The 19650-nt window shown below is 41.3% G+C and overlaps 1 protein-coding gene across 28 annotated transcripts in view; it reads left to right on the forward strand.

The window, feature by feature from the left end:
- Window positions 1–1061: 1061 nt before the first annotated feature.
- Window positions 1062–19650, forward strand: part of KDM3A (lysine demethylase 3A) — a 55455-nt gene continuing 36866 nt past the window's right edge. For 7 of the 28 annotated variants that reach the window (XM_081592906.1, XM_081592910.1, XM_081592886.1 and 4 more), the window contains exons 1-8: window positions 1062–1168; window positions 1735–1949; window positions 10110–10265; window positions 11445–11555; window positions 15112–15214; window positions 15964–16088; window positions 16774–16846; window positions 16949–17037. In XM_081592906.1, the coding sequence (XP_081449032.1) occupies window positions 17028–17037 (10 nt within the window). In that variant the 5' untranslated portion in view covers window positions 1062–1168; window positions 1735–1949; window positions 10110–10265; ... (3 more) ...; window positions 16774–16846; window positions 16949–17027. Of the gene's footprint in view, window positions 1169–1196; window positions 1433–1505; window positions 1618–1734; window positions 2116–5987; window positions 8011–10109; window positions 10266–11444; window positions 11556–15111; window positions 15215–15963; window positions 16089–16773; window positions 16847–16948; window positions 17038–19650 lie in introns of those variants that run through there. The other 21 variants (XM_081592907.1, XM_081592912.1, XM_081592887.1 and 18 more) reach the window with 10 other exon arrangements.

The following is a 19650-nucleotide window of genomic DNA, read 5'->3' on the forward strand; positions in this document are numbered from 1 at the left end:
TCTTAAAGATTAAATGTGATACCACATCAAGCACCAGCCTTTATAAAATAACAGATCTTCAATTTCTTCATTGCATTTTTTCTTCATTCAACCAAAAATCTTCAGGTGGAAAAGACACAATCACCTTTCAACTCCTTTGTCCTTCAAAGTTACTTCCTCTTCATATCTCTTACATCATTACGACCTTGATCTAGTCTTTCATTTTCTTTGTAAGACTCATAATATCGTCTCATTCTCCCTTTACATTAAAAAAACATAAAGAAATAGCCCATTCTTGCATTGTACGAATGGCCTCTTTTGCTTTAGATATAATTAATATCATTTCCCAGTGACTCCATGCCTTTCTTCATTTTTCCTTCAAAATGGCGGACTTCAGACGTTCCATGATCATCACCACGTGCGCCTGCGCCTCCCGCGGCCATTTCGCCCAGCAGCCCAAGCTCCAGCCTCTGCTCCGCGAAGCGCCTGCGCAGGAGCCTCTCGAGCACTGTCGCTCCTCCCTCTAGCTGAGTACGCTTCAAACCGCACGTTCCAGTCCCTTCCCTCCCCCGCTGACTCTGCACCGCCCTTACCCCTTTCCTGTGAGATTCTTCCGCCAAGTGGAAAGCCTATCTTCGGTCGACAGCCTACGCACTGGACAAGCAATCCAATAGGCACTTACAGCCCTAGGGCTCGCCATCTAGTCTTATCTGTGCACCACTGTAATTTTCCTCTGACTCCTAAAGTTGATAACCGATTTCGCGGGACTTTTTTGCATCCGTGAGGCAACAAATAGAAAGAATGGCTCTGGCGGAGGAATCCCTCGCTTACGCTCGGTGTACTTTAACCTAATGGGGGTCGTCCGGGAGTCGGAAGGGGGAGGGGAGAGGGAGGAGGCAGCCAAGGAATTGTTTTTTTCTCTCGCCCCGCCCTCGCTCGGACGGCCAATGGTGATGGGCTCTTTCCCTACTAGTCTCGCCCAGCTCCTCGGACTCAGCCAATGACCGGTGGAAGCGGCTCCGAGGGGGCGGGTCCGGGAGGCTGTGCGTGTCTTGTGAGAGCTCTTGAACCAAGTCAGAGCTAGAGTCGGCTGGGCGGCTGGAAACGGCGGCCGCCGCCGGTGACTCAGGGAGGCGGGAGGCGGGGTAAGAGCGCCGCGGCCTCAGCTGAGGGGAGCGGAGGAAGAAAGGTGAAGGCGCCAAGCCCGCGGCCCCGCCATCCCCGCGCCGGGGCGCCGCCCGGGGATTCCGCGGCCGGGAAGAAGGGTGTCGGGGCGGGGCGGCGGGGCAAGTGCGGAACCGCGGGCTCGTCCCTCCCGCGGGGCCGCCCGGGGCGGGGACCCGGCCGCCTGGGACGGGCCCTCTGCTTCGGGGCCTTTTCTTTTCCGGGGTGAGGGGCGAACACTTTCAAATCCACTGAAGCCGCAAATAATTCTCTCCTCACTCAGTCTGCGGTGAGGTTTAAGGTTTTGGAAAAGCGAAACTTGGGAGAGCGAGGGTCACGCGGCGCTTGGGGCCCGTATTTGGGGTGGGGGAGAGATGAGGGGGCGGGGAAGGCGCGGGTGGAGACACCGGGTGCTGGGTCTTACGTCCTCGCACCCGCCGCCCCCGCCACCCGGGCTCCGGTCCTCAGAGCGGGGTTAGGACCCTCCCTCCGCCCTGGCCTCCTCTCCGGCCCCCCCGCCCCCCCCGCCCTCTCTTCCCGGCCCCCTCCTGCCGGCCGCCTCCGTTGCATTTTGTTTTTGTGTTTTTGTAGGGAGGAGCCCTTCCTGCACCGTGGAAACCATGGTGCTCACGCTCGGAGAAAGTTGGCCAGTACTGGTGGGGAAGCGATTCCTCAGTCTGTCCGCAGCCGACGGCGGCGACGGCGGCCACGACAGCTGGGACGTGGAGCGCGTCGCCGAGTGGCCCTGGCTCTCCGGGACCATTCGAGCCGTCTCCCACACCGACGTTACCAAGAAGGATCTGAAGGTATAACCGGCTCCCGGGCCTCGGCAGTCGGACGTTTCCTAGTTACCTTGGTGACGAGACAGCCAGCACACCCCCATCCCCCCCTCCCCTTTTCTGAAAAGGCGACCAGAAAGTTGGCATCTGATCTGAAGGTGCAGAAAACTAGACCTTCAAAGTCTTTGAAATGGTGTGTAGAGCGAGGTGTGTTTGGCCTGGAGTTGCCTGTTTTTAATAATGGGCTTAGGGGTTGCTCAGACATGCTTAGTTGTTGCCCGCGCTGTGCCTCCTTGCTCAGTTGCTCTGTCTTATCTGACTCTTTCAACCCCATGGACTGTAGCCTGCCAGGCTCCTCTGTCCGTGGGGATTCTCCAGGTAGGAATATTGCAGTGGGTTACCATTTCCTTCTCCAGTGCTTCCTCAGGACAGTACGATTCCTTCTAGGAAGAGGGGAAGTGTTGTTAATACTATCTTGGGCAGGTGGGTGACGTTTGGAATGTTTTGAGAATCGAGCGTTGAGAATAGTGGATGCAAATGCTTTTAGCTGGGTTTTTTGGTTCGTTCCTCCGAATTTCTTCCCCCCAACTTAAACTTTCAGACTTGTGAGAAAAGAAAAAAAGTGTGTGTAGAGGGAGGAGCGTAGTCCTCTTTTCAGCGTGTTAGGGTGGGTGTTTGCCCATATATGGTGGGTCAGGGCAGGAGTGAGTTCCTGGTTGTCTTTGAGGAGTCTGTAAGTGGGTGTGGGATATGACCATATATGGAGGGCTGGGGTGGAGTTGCCCCTTATACGGTGTGCCAGAGAAATGACTTCAAACACTCCTTGAGTGTTGGAAGGGAGGGAGAGAAATGGGAACAATTGTGGCAGGTGATTTTGCATCGGAATGACACGCAGAACCTTTTTCAGTTAGATCTTTTCAAAAAGAGATGAATTCTGCTCTTACTCCCTAATAGAAGTATGGATGTGAAAGGGTGCTGGAAACTACCAGTGAGGAAGCCATTGTACCAATAAACTCTCCTTTGTACAAAAAAATAACTGAAGAGAGGTCCCCAACAAAGACTCTGAAGTGGTGATAACTAGAAGGAAGCTTGTCAGACAGAAGAGCTTTCCATCCTGGGTAATGGATTCACTTGGTCATTGTCTTGGCTTTTTCTTGCAAACTGCTCAGGTAAGGGAAGCAAGCTTTCGCACTGGCAGTTGAATACATGTTGATTTCTGAGACACTCTTCAAGGAGAACACTTTCAAGGTGACAGTGCATGCCCCAACTAGTAATTAGCCTGCAAAGGGTTATAGGAAAGGATATGTGGTCATATATTTTCAAGGCTTCCGTAGTCTACTTTATCTTCATGTGGAAAAAGGAGTGACCATTGGGTACTTAACCATGTGCTAGCATTCATGCTGAACAGTTGATAGCTGTATTCATATTTAATCCTTACAGCAGTTCTTTGGGGGTAAGTACTAATATTCCCCACTTTACAGACAAAAATACTGAGCCTGGGGGAGATTGTCTTGTCTAAGGTCGCAGTTGGACTCATTCTCACCCAGGAAGTTTTGACCCTTGAGCCCACTTTCTTAATCATCGTGCTCCCTAATCAAAGGCAGTGCCACCGAAGGACTCCTGTCATACAGTGTGAAGTTGGTTTTACTCCTTGCAAACTGGGTTTTGAGGTTTACAGAAAGAATTAGTGTGGTGCAGGGATGGCCAGCCTGTTTGCTTTAGGCTAATAACATCTCTCCATAAAAATGGGCTTTGGGGAGCAGATGTTAATCATAGTTGTTATGGTTTATTTCACAACAAGTAAAATTTTCTCTATTGCCTTTGTTTTTATTTGATTTGAATGGAAACGAGATTAAGCTTCACAGTTTTTAGTTCTTTAGCAGCTGATGAGACACTAGGTGTTCCCTTCCCCATCAGAGATCAAGGACCTGTTGGGTTAGGAAGGCAGTCTAGGAGGTCCTTTATGTGTTGTCTTCTCTGCATCTTCCTCATCCCCAGCCTTTGAAGTGGTGGTGATAGCTTCATTTTCAGAAAGAAGAAATAGATTTTTAAAAGGACATCTTATCCAGACTTGCATAGTTAGCTACTAAGGGACAGAGAGAGTACTTGAATCTAGGTTTAGCTGTTTGTCTTCCAGTGGGCTAAGTGCCTAACCTGGAGGCAAGGGGGATTTAATTCAAGAACAGTTTCAGTTATAGTGGATTTCTTGCTTTACCTACATTCTTCACAACTCAGCCCTCATGTAAGAAATCTACTCAACTTCTCTTTTCTAATCATGATTGATTGCTGCATTCCTTAATGGAGTAGCAGATGAAGTAATTGGCATAAATGTAGGGACGTGTATTACCAAAAGCAGTTTTTGAAACTTTGAAACCAGTTGTGTTTGGCAAGATACAGGCAGAAACTGAGTAGGACCCTGCTGTAAGATTTAGGGGGATTTGGGGAATGTGTTGGGACAATAATGAATAAGAAGGAATAAAATTCAAGTAGTGTGCACCTGTTTTAGCACTGGTAGAGGTTCAAGTCTGTCTAGACTGATTTGCTTCCTTGGTTAAGGAGTTAATAAGGCCAAGGCTTGTTAACTTTGTTTCATTTAGAGAAAGACTTTGTAACAAAGCTGCTTACTCAGTTAAGTTATGTTCAGTGGTTGATTACAAAGAAGTTAGACAGAATTAACAAATACCTCTTCCCAGGTGGCTCAAGCAGTAAAGTATCCGCTTGCAGTGCAGGAGACTTCAAGAGACAGGGGTTTGGTCCTTGGGTCAGGAAGATCCCCTGGAATAGGAAATGGCAACCCACCCAAGGATTCTTGCCTGGAGAACCCCATGGACAGAGGAGCCTGGTGGGCTACAGTCCATGGGGTCACAAAGAGTAAGACATGACTGAACAACTGAAGCAGTAAATGCTTTCATTTAATTCTCACAAAAATCCTAGATAGTAAACCACACTTTTTAGTGTTAGAAACTGAGGCTTAAACAAGTTAAATAACTTGCCCAGTTTTGTCTCCAAACCTTAAACACCAAGCTTTAATGTTCAGATAGAATGAAATTAGCACAACTCTTATTTTGCTGGCTTCAATATCCCCAGAACTAAGAACATTGCTTGGCATGTAGTTTTTGCTAAAATATTTCAACAGATAACTGAAGGAATCAAATAGTTATTACTTATATAAAGAAAAGCAGTTTAGAAATAATCTTGCAATGAAACAGTGGTATTCTCTGTATCTGGAATAACAACAGATCTTAATTACGTGTGATTGGAACAACTTCTTTAACCTTATTTTTATCCCACTCTTATTTGAGTGTGAGGCAGGTTGCTTTCTAACTGGCTTTGTTCATTATGCATGCTGAGAGTGTCCTCCTTCTCTACCTTGTTTGTCTAGGTCTTTCCCTTCCTTGCTTTTGTTGTTCAGCCACTAAGACGTGTCTGACTCTTTGCGACCCCATAGACTGCAGCATGCTGGGCTTCCCTGTGCTTCACTTATCTCCCTGAATTTGCTCAAACTCAAGTCCATTGAGTTGGTTATGCCATGCAACCATCTCATCCTTTGTCCCTCCCTTCTCCCCTTGCCCTCAATCTTTCCCAGCATCAGGGTCTTTTCCAATGAGTTGTCTCTTCACATCAGGTGGTCCAAGTATTGGAGCTTCAGCATTAGTCCTTCTAATGAATATTCAGGATTGATTTCCTTTAGAATTGACTGGTTTGATCTTGCGGAAGGGACTCGCAAGAATATTCTCCCAACACCACAGTTCAAAAGCATCAGTTCTTCGGCACTCAGCCTTCTTTATGGTCCAGTGTTCACTTCCATACACAATTATTGGAAAAACCATAGCTTTGACTAGGTGGACCTTTGTCGGGAAGGTAGTGTCTCTTTTTTAATATGCTGTCTAGATTTGTCATAGCTTTTCCGACTCATTAGCAGCTGAATGCCTTGACTACTGTCTACCTGGTCTTTTCATCCTTGCATACAGTTGAAACTTGAATGTAGGTGGATTCTGTTGCCTGACAAGCCATGTAAAATGAGGAACTTTTAGCACAGTGTAATAACTGTTTACCCCTATAATTGAATGCTTGACTGTATGTTTTTAGATAAAAGTCTGGGTGGAAGAAGACATAAATAGAAGCATAATGAGATAATTTCTGATTTGTGAAGTAGTGAAATAAGTGGCCTTCTACATCATTGTGCTGGACATAGAGCAGATAATGTCATCAAAAACTTTGGAATTAAAAAACATGCTATTGTCTAAGTGCTTACTCTTAAATCTGGAAACATTTTACTTTGCCATTTTGATATTTTTCATAATCATATACTCAGGTGAGATCAGTGTATATTAAGTGGGAGGTTTTGAGATTAGCTTGATTAGATAATATTAATTCATGTGTCTTAAAGAGATTTTCTTTTGGGGAAAACTAGCTTGAAAAAACTTGAAATATCCAACATCTGGTCAATGAATTTGATAGGCTAATAGGCACACATTTACAAGATGCCCTATTAAAAATCTGGAACTTTGGGAATTATAGGTAGTGAATCATAATTAAATAGGCCTCTTTCTGGCCTTTGGAGTCATGCAGCATAAATAACATCTCCTTTCTGGACCAAAGGATTGTGGAGGGAACACTCTTTACAACAAGAACTAGCTGCATCTTGTCAGCTTGCAGACACTTGGTCAAATCATGTTAGTTCCCCCTGAATTTGAATTATTACTGGTACATTTAGAAATTTCTGCAGAAGAGACTTTTTTGGGGGCGGTGGCAGGGGGATGTCCTTATATATAGCACATCAGACCTCAGAGGACAAAAGAAAGATGTGTGGTTATGATAGATAGGAAACTTTTGAAAGCATGTTTAAGAAAGCTCACAACTTGTTGGTTCATTATATGTATTTTAAAAGCCATCTTTTTAAATACAAATTTTTGATTAATGTGATCTAATACTTCAAAGTCATAAACTTATTTTTAAAAAACTAAACTTAGTTTTCAAATCACTCAAAAACTGAGATATAAAGAGGAACCTTGTCTAAATTTTGGTTTAGGGTTGATTATAAGCTTGGTAGATAGTGATATGATAAGAATTGTGATATTGCTTAAGTTTTGAGAAACCACTTAAGATCTTAGATTACTTCTTTTTTTCTGAATTGATGTTAGGTGGTCATATTGAAGTCTTTCTCTCCCCCATCAGAAGTGACACTCTGATAAATTTAAGATTTGAATTTCCATGGAGGTCTTAAAGCTGCCTAGTCTGCTTGCCAGATACTTAATGTACATTGCCTTTAAAATCTACCTAACTGTTCCTTGAAGGGTAGGTGTTAGTACTTGCATTCTGAAGCCACCAGAACACCAAATTCAGAGAGCTTAGATTTTGGCAAGCATTCTTGACTTGGGTACAGTTTATTGTTTGCCTTTGTAATTGTACACATTTTATTTTATGCATGTAAAACCATTCTAAGAAAGCTGTAGCAAAGCTGGCATTCAAACCTGGATCTCTGTGGTTCTGAAATTTGTAGATGTACACTCCTGGTACACTACATTGATGGGATAGCTCTGTCATCCATAGCTAGGTTGGGTTTGAAGTTGATGTGATGTGGGGCAGAAGGACTGGGGAAGATATCAGAAGACATGGATTCTGTGGCTAGAAACAGAAAGGAATATACTCAATCTCTGAACACCTCTGTCTGGAAGGACCATTGATTGTTTATGGTGATGGATGGAATACATAGAACTAGTGGAATCATAGAACATGGAGCCTTGTCACATAATAGGTGCTTACACATTTGCACTTACTCTAATAACTGCAAGGATAAAAGCCTGCCATACCAAGAAGATATGTGCTTCTCAGGGGAAGTTGCCTGAGAAATTAGGGGTGTACATTTTGTGATTGGGAGAGGAGGATAGGATTGGTCTTAAGTTTAATTGATTTTAAAGATTGATATTATATAGCCATAAACCTGGAAAAGTTTGGGATTGAGGCTAGTGGTATATCCCTTGGGAACTTCTTGCCTTCCAAATGGATGAGAGAAACAGAAGGTAAGAGCCCAGTTCAGAAGGAAATTTATTCATTCAACAAGTATGGCGACCCATGAAATACAATGGTAAGTAAAAGCCAACACAGACTTTGACCTATTTGAGTTTTTAATATGTCAGTCAATTAACCACAAATAAATAATTCAAAATGTGGGTAAGTGCTAGGAAGGAAAAGGACAGAGTTTTGAGTACAGTTAGCAAGGGACTGCTCTTGGGGTAGAGAGGGGCTCTTTGGTAAGGGACAACACCTTTGAGGAAAGGATTTTTGAATTGGATTCTGATGAGTGAATGAAAATTAAGTAAACTTTTTTCTTTTTCTAAAGGCTGAAAAGGGAGATAGAATTGTCTATGAAATTAAGAAGTATTGATGGATTTACTAATTCTTTGAAACCAAAAATGAGGGCTTTTAAATCAAATAAAAATGGTGATTTTTACACTGAATATCGAGGGAATATATCGTATATCAGTTAAAACATAAAAAACATCTTAAAAGACTTAGAATAAATTGAAGGAAATCCTAAAGGAAATCACCCAATGAGTATTTCTTGGAAGGACTGATGCTGAAGCTCCAGTACTTTGGCCACCTGATGCCAAGAGCCGACTCATTGGAAAAGACTCTGATGCTGGAAAAGATTGAAGACAAAAGGAGAAGGATGACAGGACGATATGGTTAGCTAGCATCACTGGCTCAATGGACATGAATTTGAGCAAACTCCAGGAGATAGGGAAAGACACAGGAGCCTGACATGCTTTGGGGTTACAAAGAGTCAGACATGACTTAGCGACTGAACAACGGAAAAGGGTAGCATATTCTTAATGGGTTAAGGAAGCTAAGGTGTTTTGGTACATTTATATGAATTTTAAGGTTTTGTGACTGATTACTACTGCATTACTGTCACAGACCCACTTTTGGACTGAATTCTACCATATATCTTAAAATATCTATACAGATTTTAAGGGGGTAATGTGGGGAACTTCTAGGTCAGGGGTTATAACTTTAAGGCTAAACTGCTGCTGCTGCTAAGTCGCTTCAGTCGTGTCCGACTCTGTGTGACCCCATAGACGGCAGCCCACCAGGTTCCGCCGTCCCTGGGATTCTCCAGGCAAGAACACTGGCGTGGGTTGCCATTTCCTTCTCCATTAAGGCTAAAAGGTGTTTTACAAATCAGAAGCAGGAAATTTCTTAGTTACTTGGAAAATAGTATTTTAAAAGTAGTTAAATTTTCATATAAGAAGTTACACAGGTAGTTTAGGAAAATTCTGGTGTCATTTCAATTACTTGCTTCTGTATTTAGCAAAGTTGTCTTGGAGTTCAAACTCTGAGGTAAATTTCCCAGTTTATTCAACTCAAAGTATTGAAAGTGCCTCTTGCTGAATCCTGCTGCTACCAGAGGAATGTAAAAGCCAGTGGTGGATTGTGTTGTTGGGGGTCATCATCAACTTACCGACAGTGTCAACACAGAATTGCAGTGCCCTGTGACAAGTACATCTTAGGGTTTCAGATTTCTGTCTTTCAATTCTCCAAGCTCTGATGTCTAATTAACATATGTAAAAACCTTCTACATGGGGTTTCTTTTCTTCCCAGAGGTTACTTGAGGACAGATTGGCTCATCCTTTGACTTCTGCTCCTCAAAGTGGCCTGGGAGCCAGAGCTTGATAGTTAGACTAGACTAACTTATCTGGGTTTTTTTTGTTTTTTTTTTTGTCTGTGCTGGGTCCTCATGGCTGTGTGCAGCTTTCTCTAGTTGTGGGGAGTGGGGGCTGCAGTGCACAGGTTTCTCACTGTGCTGACTTCTCTTGTTGTGGAGCACATGCTTAGTAGTTGCAGCACATGGGCTCAGTAGTTGTGGCTTGTGGGCCCCAGAGCATACGTTTGGTAGTTGTGGCACATGGGCTTAGTTGCTCTGCAGCATGTGGAATCTTCCCAGACCGGGGTCGAACTCCTGTCACGTGCATCACCAGGTGGATTCTTAACCTCTGGACCACCAGGGAAGCCTCATACCTGGTTATATTATTGTGGGTTGAGAAGGGAAGTAAGAGAGCAGGAGTGGGAGCAGCGTATTCACAGATGCAGATCTAAATAGACTGATCAGGGTCTAATTTCATCTTAGGTATTTTTCAAGTTCTTGTTAATCAAGTCTGCTTTCCTTCAATTCTGTTTGTCTAGGTGTGTGTGGAGTTTGATGGAGAATCTTGGAGGAAGAGAAGATGGATAGATGTCTACAGCCTCCTAAGGAGAGCCTTCTTAGTGGAACATAACTTGGTTTTGGCTGAACGAAAGTCTCCTGAAATTTCTGAGCGAATTGTTCAGTGGCCTGCAATAGTAAGTAAAGCTCGGGCTTATTGAATCCCTGAGAAGTTATTTCATCCATTATGAATGAAACAGGGAAAATCTATACGTAATATCTGTAGTTGGCCTTCTGGAAAATAATAGTACAGAGATATGATGTTGCAGAAGATTCAGAAAAAGCCCCAGGCTAGAAGGCCTGCAATTCTGGACCCTTGACTTTGTGGGTCTCAGTTTCCTCAGTTGAAGAGTAGGGAGTGAGGGTAATATGGGGAACTTCTAGGTCAAGGGTTAGAAACCAACAGATATATACAGACATACAGATCTTTTTGGTTTGCCCCTTACAGTGTTTTAAAAAAATCTAAATTAGCTGTCTACCTTAAAAAAATGTAGAGAATATTCTTAAAAATCTAGATTTCCAGTTCTTATTGAAAGAACAGTAAGATACGGCCACACTAAAGCCTGTAGCAATTGCTTTAGCAACAGTAGGCTGAAGCTGAATAGTAGATGTCACCTGGCCCCTGTCAGGGTTTCCACTTTTGGTCTCATGATCTTTAAGGTTCCCCCGGCTCGTATTTCTTTGACTCTAAAGACACCAGCAGTCAGTATATGATTGTGCCATTTCTGCACCAGAAGCCTGGGGCAGTTAAAGGCAAAGAGTGAGTACTTTATCTGGAGAGGACAGTTAATGCTGTTTGAGAGGTGAGCTGGGACAGATTTGGGTATTTGAAAGGCCAAGAGGATGATTAAAAAGGCTGACCAGCTTGTGAAGGGCCTTCACACTGTGTGAGCCAAGTTGAGATTTTGCCCATGGATGAGACAAGTGCCTAAAGGGTTTTGAGTGATGTAGGGTTTTGTTTAAAGTTGTATTTTGCTCTTTGTATTTTTTCCCCCATATATTAAGAATTTGCTAAAAACGTGGCCCATTTCCCCAGAAAAATAAACTTAAAACAGTATTCTGCATAAATTTGGGGCAGGCCATACATCTGTAAACCCAGACCTATATGTTAATGACTCTCAAATGTGTATCTGGTTTAGATGATTGATTCTGGGTAAAAATTGTGTGCTCTTGTTTTGGTTGCACAAATAGTTATTGTTGAGATATTGGTAGTAAATAAATGAATAGTTTAATCTCTGTGTGGAACATTGCCAGTCCCCATTTTCACAATGATACTAATAGCAATTATGATGCCAAAACATTTTCTTTTGTTTCAGATGTACAAATCTCTGCTGGACAAAGCTGGTTTGGGATCCATAACATCTATTCGCTTTTTAGGAGATCAACAAAGAGTATTTCTTTCTAAAGACCTTTTAAAGCCTATACAGGTAAAACATTCGAACCAATATTAAACCCTAAAAATAGAAGTATAAATTCCTTTAATGTGAGAACTAACATATTGACGTTGATTGTTCCAGATCAGATATCTAACAGAAAAAAGGACCCATCTTACGAGCAGATGTTAGACATTAATGCTCAATGTTAGCCATTGGGTTGGTACTGTTTATTGGGGTTGGAAGGACAAAGATACTACTGTTGATGGCTTTTGTGTGTAATATGAAATAACTTTTAAAATAGGTAATACAAAAATAATTTTTAAAAGATTAACTGTTACTCATATATACATATATCTGTATGCGTATATATCAGTCTTCATTATTTAAGTATTCTATATTTGGGAACTTGCTTACTTGCTGAAATATATTTGTAACCCCCCAATCAATATTTTGGTGCTTTTAAGGTCATTCACAGACATGTGCAGAGTGGTGAAAATTTTGAGTTGTCTGACACCTCTTCCCAGCTGAGGTTTGAATAAGGTGCCATTCTGCCTTCTTGTTTCATCTCTTCTACTGTTAACAAGTGTCCTTTTCAAAGTCTATTTAGTACTGCGTTGTTGGTTAATTCAGTGTTTAAAATGACCCCCCGGGATAGTGTTAGTGGTCTGTATTGTTCCTAAGTGAGTCTTAGAGAGAATATCTGTTAGGTAAGCTTCATTCAGCCATGAGTTATGGTAGCTGTGAGTTCAAGATTAGTAATGCAGTAATACAACTTCCCCACTGGCTCAGGAGTGAAGATTCCATCTGCAGTGCAGGAGCCTCATGAGTCTTGGGTTCTATTCCTGGGTCAGGAAGATCCCCTGGAGGAGGGCATGGCAACCCATTCCAGTATTCTTGCCTGGAGAATGGAGGGCAGAGGAGCCTGACGGGCTGCAGTCTATAGGGTTGCACAGAGTTGGACATGACTAAAGTGACTTCGCATGCAAATAAATGCAGTTATATATATTAAAAACTGTGAAGTGGGGTTTTTTCCAACAGAAAGACATAAAACAGGTTATGTATTGATTGGTTGATGTCACTTGTGACCAGAGGCTTGAAGAAACCTAACCCCATCTTTCCCCTAGGAATGGTTCAGTATTCACTAATTCAGTGTTTGTGGTGACCTAACTATCGCAAACAGTATGAATCAAGTGTGTGTGTGTGTTCCTATTCTTTCCAGTTAGCTTGCAGAACTACCTTTTTCTTCACAACATTTAGGCTCTTGGGTCTTGCTTATATGTTTATTTCTTTCCTTTATTATAAAAATGTTGGGAGGGAGGGGAAGAACATGCACATTACCTCCACAGATCACTGCCTTGGGAGTAATGTTGGTCTTAGAATTAACATTTGCTGTTTTAGATGTCATTTGTGAAGGTCTGTTTTCCTCTTCACCCTCTTTGGTTTTGTGACTGGACTTGTTTCTGTGGCCTGTAGAAACGTTAAACCTTTTTATGAGCTATATGACAGTTTAGGACCAAGGATCATTGCCATTGCTGGGTCTATATTGGAAAACCCAAAGCATTGGCTTTTCTGTGCTCAAGTCTGACTTTTATTTCCATATCCTGGAAGTGAGTGAAAACAAGATTCATACTCTGAACCTTATTTTATAATGTTTCGGTAAATAGAATGGAGAAAGATGCTTTTATTTAGTTGTGGGCACAAGTTATCTTCACATATCAGGTAGATGGGGCTTCCCCAGTGCTTCAGAGGTAAGGAATCTGCCTGCATTGCAGGAGACACAGATTTGATCCCTGGGTCAGGAAGATCTCCTGGAGGAGGGCATGGCAACCCACTCCAGTATTCTTGCCTGGAGAATTCCATGAATGGAGGAGCCTGTCAGGCTACAGTTCATGGGATTGCAAAGAGTCAAACGATGACTGAAGAGACTGGGCACATGTGCGTGCATGCTAGGAAGGTTATCTTGATATTTTTCCTACATTGAAATGCGGAATATTTGCTTTCATGCACCAAGGAACATACAGGAGGGGCTATGGAAGACTACTGCTGAGCAGAGAGTAGTTTTTACTTCTTAGCATTGTTTTCGGGACAGTTCTGTTTTTCATCTTTAATGTGTCTCATCTTTCCAGTTTAAGTAGAACTGTTTTGTTTCTTGAGATTGAAAAGATCAGTAAGTTTTTATTCTCAAGGAGGTGCACTCTGTGCTGTCAGTGTGAGTGTTATTAATGTAATATTGATTGAGGGAGACTCTGCATGTGTTCTTGACTTTTACTGATGATGATTTCCAAAGTTAAGTGCTTTAGGACATTCTCTTGTAGAGGCCGGTGATAACGTAAGGCTTCTACTGTATGAGACTCTATGTTGGCTGATGTGGTTACCACAGTAGGAGGCTTGTCCTAAACGATGAATAGAGAATCTGAAAATTATTTGGGGTACACAGAAGTTGGAATTGAAACCTAATGTCTGTCTTTTGGATTGAATTCTTCTCAGTTATAGGTGGATAAGAACGACCACCTGGCACCTTTGATGAGCCCTTGAAACTCTTCTAAGCAGAATCCAATTATTCTACCTTATTTAAGAGCCATTTAATGTTAATAGCTCTCCCCATTAATGCTCTTTTACCTTGTAGTAGGAATTGGTGAACACATTTAAATTTTTTGAAATTGCATTAGCATGAGGGGGAAAAAAACAAAAACATGGCTCATTCTGGTAATTAATGTTGCACTCTTGTGAAGCCCCTAGTTTAACGTTACTTGAGACATTTTTTCAGCATGGCCTCTCTAAAAGGCTATTCTTCCCAATGGGAGAAATGGATGAACTATTTTTAGCCACTGTTTACCCATTTCACATGCAGAAAAGCATGAAGGCCTAGTATTGGAAGGGCTTCTGTGCTGTATGGTTTCTCGGGTCTGACAGGTTATTCCTATTGACAATCTGTGTACATTTATCATAACTTGAGTATACACACAAAGCCAGAACACTGTGGAATAGTGCCAGAAATAGAGCTGCCAAGAATTGAATGTTTCAAAACTGGCTAGCTGAAGACCTAGGCCGTTCATTCAGCTTTTGTCCCTCCTCACCCCCACCTTTACCATTTGTAAAGAAGAATGCATTTGGTATTCTGGTTAGGGTAAATGAATCTATGTGAAATGATGTTTGTTAAAAACAGCAATTTCCATGAAATGACACTACACATCTAAGTATTTTCTTATGTATGTGTCTTCTGCCCCTTGCATTTGAATCTGTGACTTCCCTAATCCCTCGAGTTTGGGATACAGAGTATTTTTGGCATGACTAGCTACTTTGCTTATTATATGTCCCATAGCCTAAGTTTTGTCATATTTAAAATTATGCTTTGAGCCACTCTTAGTATCTGTCTCACTCTTGGCTTTGAGTGGCTTCACTTCTGTCTGCCTTGTGTTTGTGATCATTTGATGGTTTCCTACTGTTTGACCTGTCTGGTTCATTGGAGTTGCAATGATTTGCTGCCATCAAATGGCTAATTGACACTATATTAATCCCTGTGATTAAATGAATTGAAATATCCACTGGAATTTAAACAACTGTTCTTATTTGTTACCTTGAAATGTAATGAATTTCAATTTTTCAGGATGTAAACAATCTCCGTCTTTCACTGATGGATAATCAGAGTGTCAGTAAAGAATTTCAAGCTTTGATTGTGAAACATTTAGATGAAAGTCATCTTTTACAAGGTATGTGGATTGTCTGTTGGTGATAGCTCATGAGTTGACCAGTGATTAGTTTGTAAGAAGCTGTGTTTTAGCCCTTATCACTCATTTGCTCATTAAAATGTCTAATTTTTTAGTAATTCTTTAGATGCGTTTACCATGCAGCTTGATGAGTGGAGGACTGTATTCTATAATGTATTCTAAAAGCCTCTGAAATTTGGAAAGCCTGACGATCATGTGAACAACATTAAAGTGAAGTAGATACTGAACAAGCTCAGCTATATTTTGACATGAAATTTGATATGTTTGGAATTTCAGTCTTATAAAATGAGTAAAACATTAATTTGGTGATCTTGATCTTGCCAATTACTGTTATTGATTTTCTTGGTCAGTTTCATAATTGTGAATGTTTTAGGAGACTTAGAAACTCTGATGAGGTTCCTGAATTTGGATCCTCTAAAACTGCATAGGAGAGTGAGTTAGGTCTCAATGAGTTATCTGATACTACCTGGTCTGATACAGATGCTAGGATAAATATACTGCCAAGTCTAAGATAAAGCAATAGGAAATAGAAGCTTTAAAATGGAAAGCTTACATTTTCTCCTAACTTTGCTGAAATGTCTGTCTTAAGTTTATAGCAATATCTTTTAATGTTTCCTTTTTATCTATTGCATGTTTTTTTAAAGACTTGGGAAAAAATTATGCTGGATAAATGATGCTGTTCAGAGATAATGCAAATTGCTCTAAGGTTTTTTTTTAAATTATTTTTTAAGGTGACAAAAATTTAGTTGGTTCGGAAGTAAAAATTTACAGCTTGGACCCATCAACTCAGTGGTTTTCTGCAACCATTGTACATGGAAACCCAGCGTCAAAAACTCTTCAAGTCAACTGTGAGGAGGTAAAGATGATGATAATTGCATGTAAGATAAGTTGACAGGGGAAGATAATTATAAAAAGGAATTACAGTATCTTATAAGAGCTAAATGGGGCTTCTCTGGTGGCTCAGACAGTAAACAATCTCCTGTTTGCAATGCAGGAGACCTGGGTTCGATCCTTGGATCAGGAAGATCCCCTGGAGAAGGGATTGGCAACCCACTCCAGTATTCTTGCCTAGAGAAATTCCATGGACAGAAGAGCCTGGTAGGCTACGGTGCATGGGGTTGCAAAGAGTCAGACATGACTGAGTGCCTAACACTTTTACTTTCACATAGGAGCTAAATACTTCTGTTATTTTATATTAAAATATCAGAGTAGAAAAAAAATCAGTAATTTTGTAAAAGGAAATTATATGTAAGAAACTCCTATTGTTAACTAGTTTCTCTAGTGGCTCAGACAGTTAAGAACCTGCCTGCAGTGCAGGAGACCCAAGTTCGATGATCCCTGGGTCAGGAAGATCCTCTGGAGAAGGGATTGGCAACCCACTCCAGTATTCTTGCTTGGAGAATCCCATGGACAGAGGAGCCTGGCGGGCTATGGTCCATGGGGTTGCAAAGAGTCAGGACACGACTGAGTGATAGAGGTAATTTCTGGTATATTCCTGAGGATTTTTTTTAATTTCCTGGTATCTTTGTTTTGTTCTTAAGATTCCAGCACTGAAAATCGTGGATCCATCACTGATTCATGTTGAAGTTGTACATGATAACTTCGTGACATGTGGTAACATACTGTTTGATTAAAACTTTTGTTCTCCTTTCCCCTTCATCTTTCTCACCTTAAGAGAAACAGGGAGGCTGACTTACCTGTTTTTAATTATTTTAGGTAATTCTACAAGAATGGGAGCTGTGAAACGCAAGTCTTCGGAGAATAATGGAAACTTGGTTTCCAAACAGGCAAAATCATGCTCCGAGGTAGCCTTGCTTTTTTTCTGTCACTTGTGTGAAGCTCTCTTTAATTCTTGCAGTGCATGGCCAGTATGTTTAGTGGTAATAAGGCTGTCTTCTCTGCTCCTCCGTGCTGTTGTGTCTGCTCTCTGCTAGTCCCAGATCTTGGCTATAATTTCTATGCTCAAGCAGATGGAGATAATATAAATTTCTGGTTCACTATTTTCGATGTTTGCTGAAAATCCTCAGTAGATTTGACAATTCCACCACGTGGAGGTATTTTTAAAGATAAATTGAGTTGTGTGTATCAAATCAAAAGAATGCCATCCATGAGAAGAGGGGAGGAACCTTAGAATTCTGAGTAGATTGGTGTTGAAATAGGACTCCCACCTGGATAATAGGTCTGGATTGGTCATTCATGATTGAGTGAACCAACATACTCGCTTTTTGAAGGAAGCAGTTGGTTTGCCATTACTAATTTCTGCCGAGAAAAATATAGGCTTCTATGAGTGGCACTGTTGAGTTCAAGTACTGGATTTACTTCTATTCTCCTGAAGTAGTTAGGATTTGGATCAACAAACTTAAGGCTGTCAGCTTTTCCCTCTCTTCCATGCTGTGGAGAAGCTGGTCTTCTTCAGCTCTTCAGATACCTTATATTCTCTTCAACCTCAGGACTTGCTGTTCCCCTTCTAATGCTGTCTTCATTCTAATAACTCCCATGTATCGTTCTACTGTGATATTGCTTCCTTGGGGAAGCCTTACTTAACATCTCTACCATTGCTTTAACCTATATTCCAGATTAAGTCAAATTCTCTGTTTTGTTATGCTTTGTAATTACTAGTGCATGTCTTTAGAACATCACAGTGTACACAGTGGGGACAGTTTTAGTCAGAATTCCCAAAAGATTGGGCTAGACAGACTAGCCTAATAAGGGGATGAAGGACTGGGATAAACTTCTCAAGGGAGTATAAATACCAGGTCAAAATTTGAAATCTGGGTAAAAAAACTTCAGGCTCTTTCTTTAAGTGAGTTGCATCCTTAGGTCTTATTACAGGACAGATAACTTTCTCACAACTTAGGTATCCAAATGTACTTAAGTTACATAGATATGTTACTGTGTTATAATTATCAAAAATGCCTTTATGATGCTCTGCTCCAGGCTGGAGTTTTGAATTTTAAAACTGACCAAGTTGAGATTGTTGGCAGCATTTTGGAGGGAAATTTAGGCATCTGGAGGAAGAGGGCAAGGAGAGATGGCATGAGAGTGGTCAGAGTCATTGAATGAATCTAAGATTCTGAATCAGGGCAGACTGGACTACAACATCAACTAGAACCAAAGCAAGCACATACCACACAAATACTAAAGAAATCGACATACCACACAAATACTAAAGAAATCGGGTGGCTAGGATGATTGACTTTCCTGAACCTTAAGCCTATGTACAGGCCACAGTAGCTTTGATACTTGAGCAGAAACTTTGTAAACCAAGGTATCTAGTACCTCTGTCTTCCTTCCATATGTGAAGGCTTGACCTCAGGTGGTTCAGGAAAGAATGGAGAGGTCATTTCGGAAATTAACATTACTCCTTTTTCATTTTGCCTTAACATTTACCAGATTTAAGTAGTGTAGTAGGGATTGTAAATTGAGGATATCAGGCAAGTGATTACTGCCTCTTAGAGGTAAGCTCACGGGATATTGTCAAATGATCCAGAGTATTAGAAGCTGAAAGAGTAACAGTAGAATAGTAACCTGTCAGGTTTTGGCATTGGATTAATTGTTAGCAGTCTTGGATGGAGATAATAAAGGGTGATTTGGAGAAGTTATTTGAGTGTTGTCTGTCATTGAGAAAGAAGGCATCAGTGTAAACAGTCAGTGAGATGAAAAGGAGAGCCACATGATGTTCTGTTGAGGTGGGGACCATGACTCAGGAAATGGCATCCTAATGGATCATGGAGGAATCAACCTGGGGTACAAGTAGGACTGGGGTCATTGGGGACGTCCTGTTGGGAAAGGTGCCAGTTCTTCAAAGTGTCAAGTTAATCAGTGAAGTGATAGGCAACTAAGCAAGTAAATTTATGACCTTGAAGGCAAAGGTAGTGCCTGTAAAATATAGTAACATATCTATGTAAGTGATCCTCTCTTCCTGACTCAACACTTTTTTTTAATGGAGACAATCATGAAACTATTGAACGAAGCCACAAATTAATGAAAATATGTATCATTCATAGGTTAGAAGCTGATCTGTGGATCAATAAAATATTAGTCTTTTATGCTTTAATATTATTTATTAAAAATTCATCTTTAAAAAAAAAATTGTATTGGGGTATACCCAGTTAACAATGTTGTAATAGTTTTAGGTGAACAGCAGAGGGACTCAGCCATACATATACATGTCTCCATTCTCCTCTAAACTCTTCTCCCATCCAGACTGCCACATTACATTGAGCAGAGTTCCATGTGCTAGAGAGTAGGTCTTTGTTGGTTATCCATTTTAAATACAGCAGTGTTTACAGGCAACCATAAATTCATTAAGTTTGTGAGTCTCTGTTTTGTAAGTTCATTGGTATCATTTCTTTTTAGATTCCATGTATAAGGGGCGTCATACGGTATTTTTCCTTCTTTCTCTGACTTACTTCACT

The sequence above is a fragment of the Giraffa tippelskirchi genome, chromosome 4 (genome assembly GCF_054371585.1).
Source record: "Giraffa tippelskirchi isolate mGirTip1 chromosome 4, T2T-mGirTip1v1.2.pri, whole genome shotgun sequence".
Classification (NCBI taxonomy): Eukaryota; Metazoa; Chordata; class Mammalia; order Artiodactyla; family Giraffidae; genus Giraffa; species Giraffa tippelskirchi.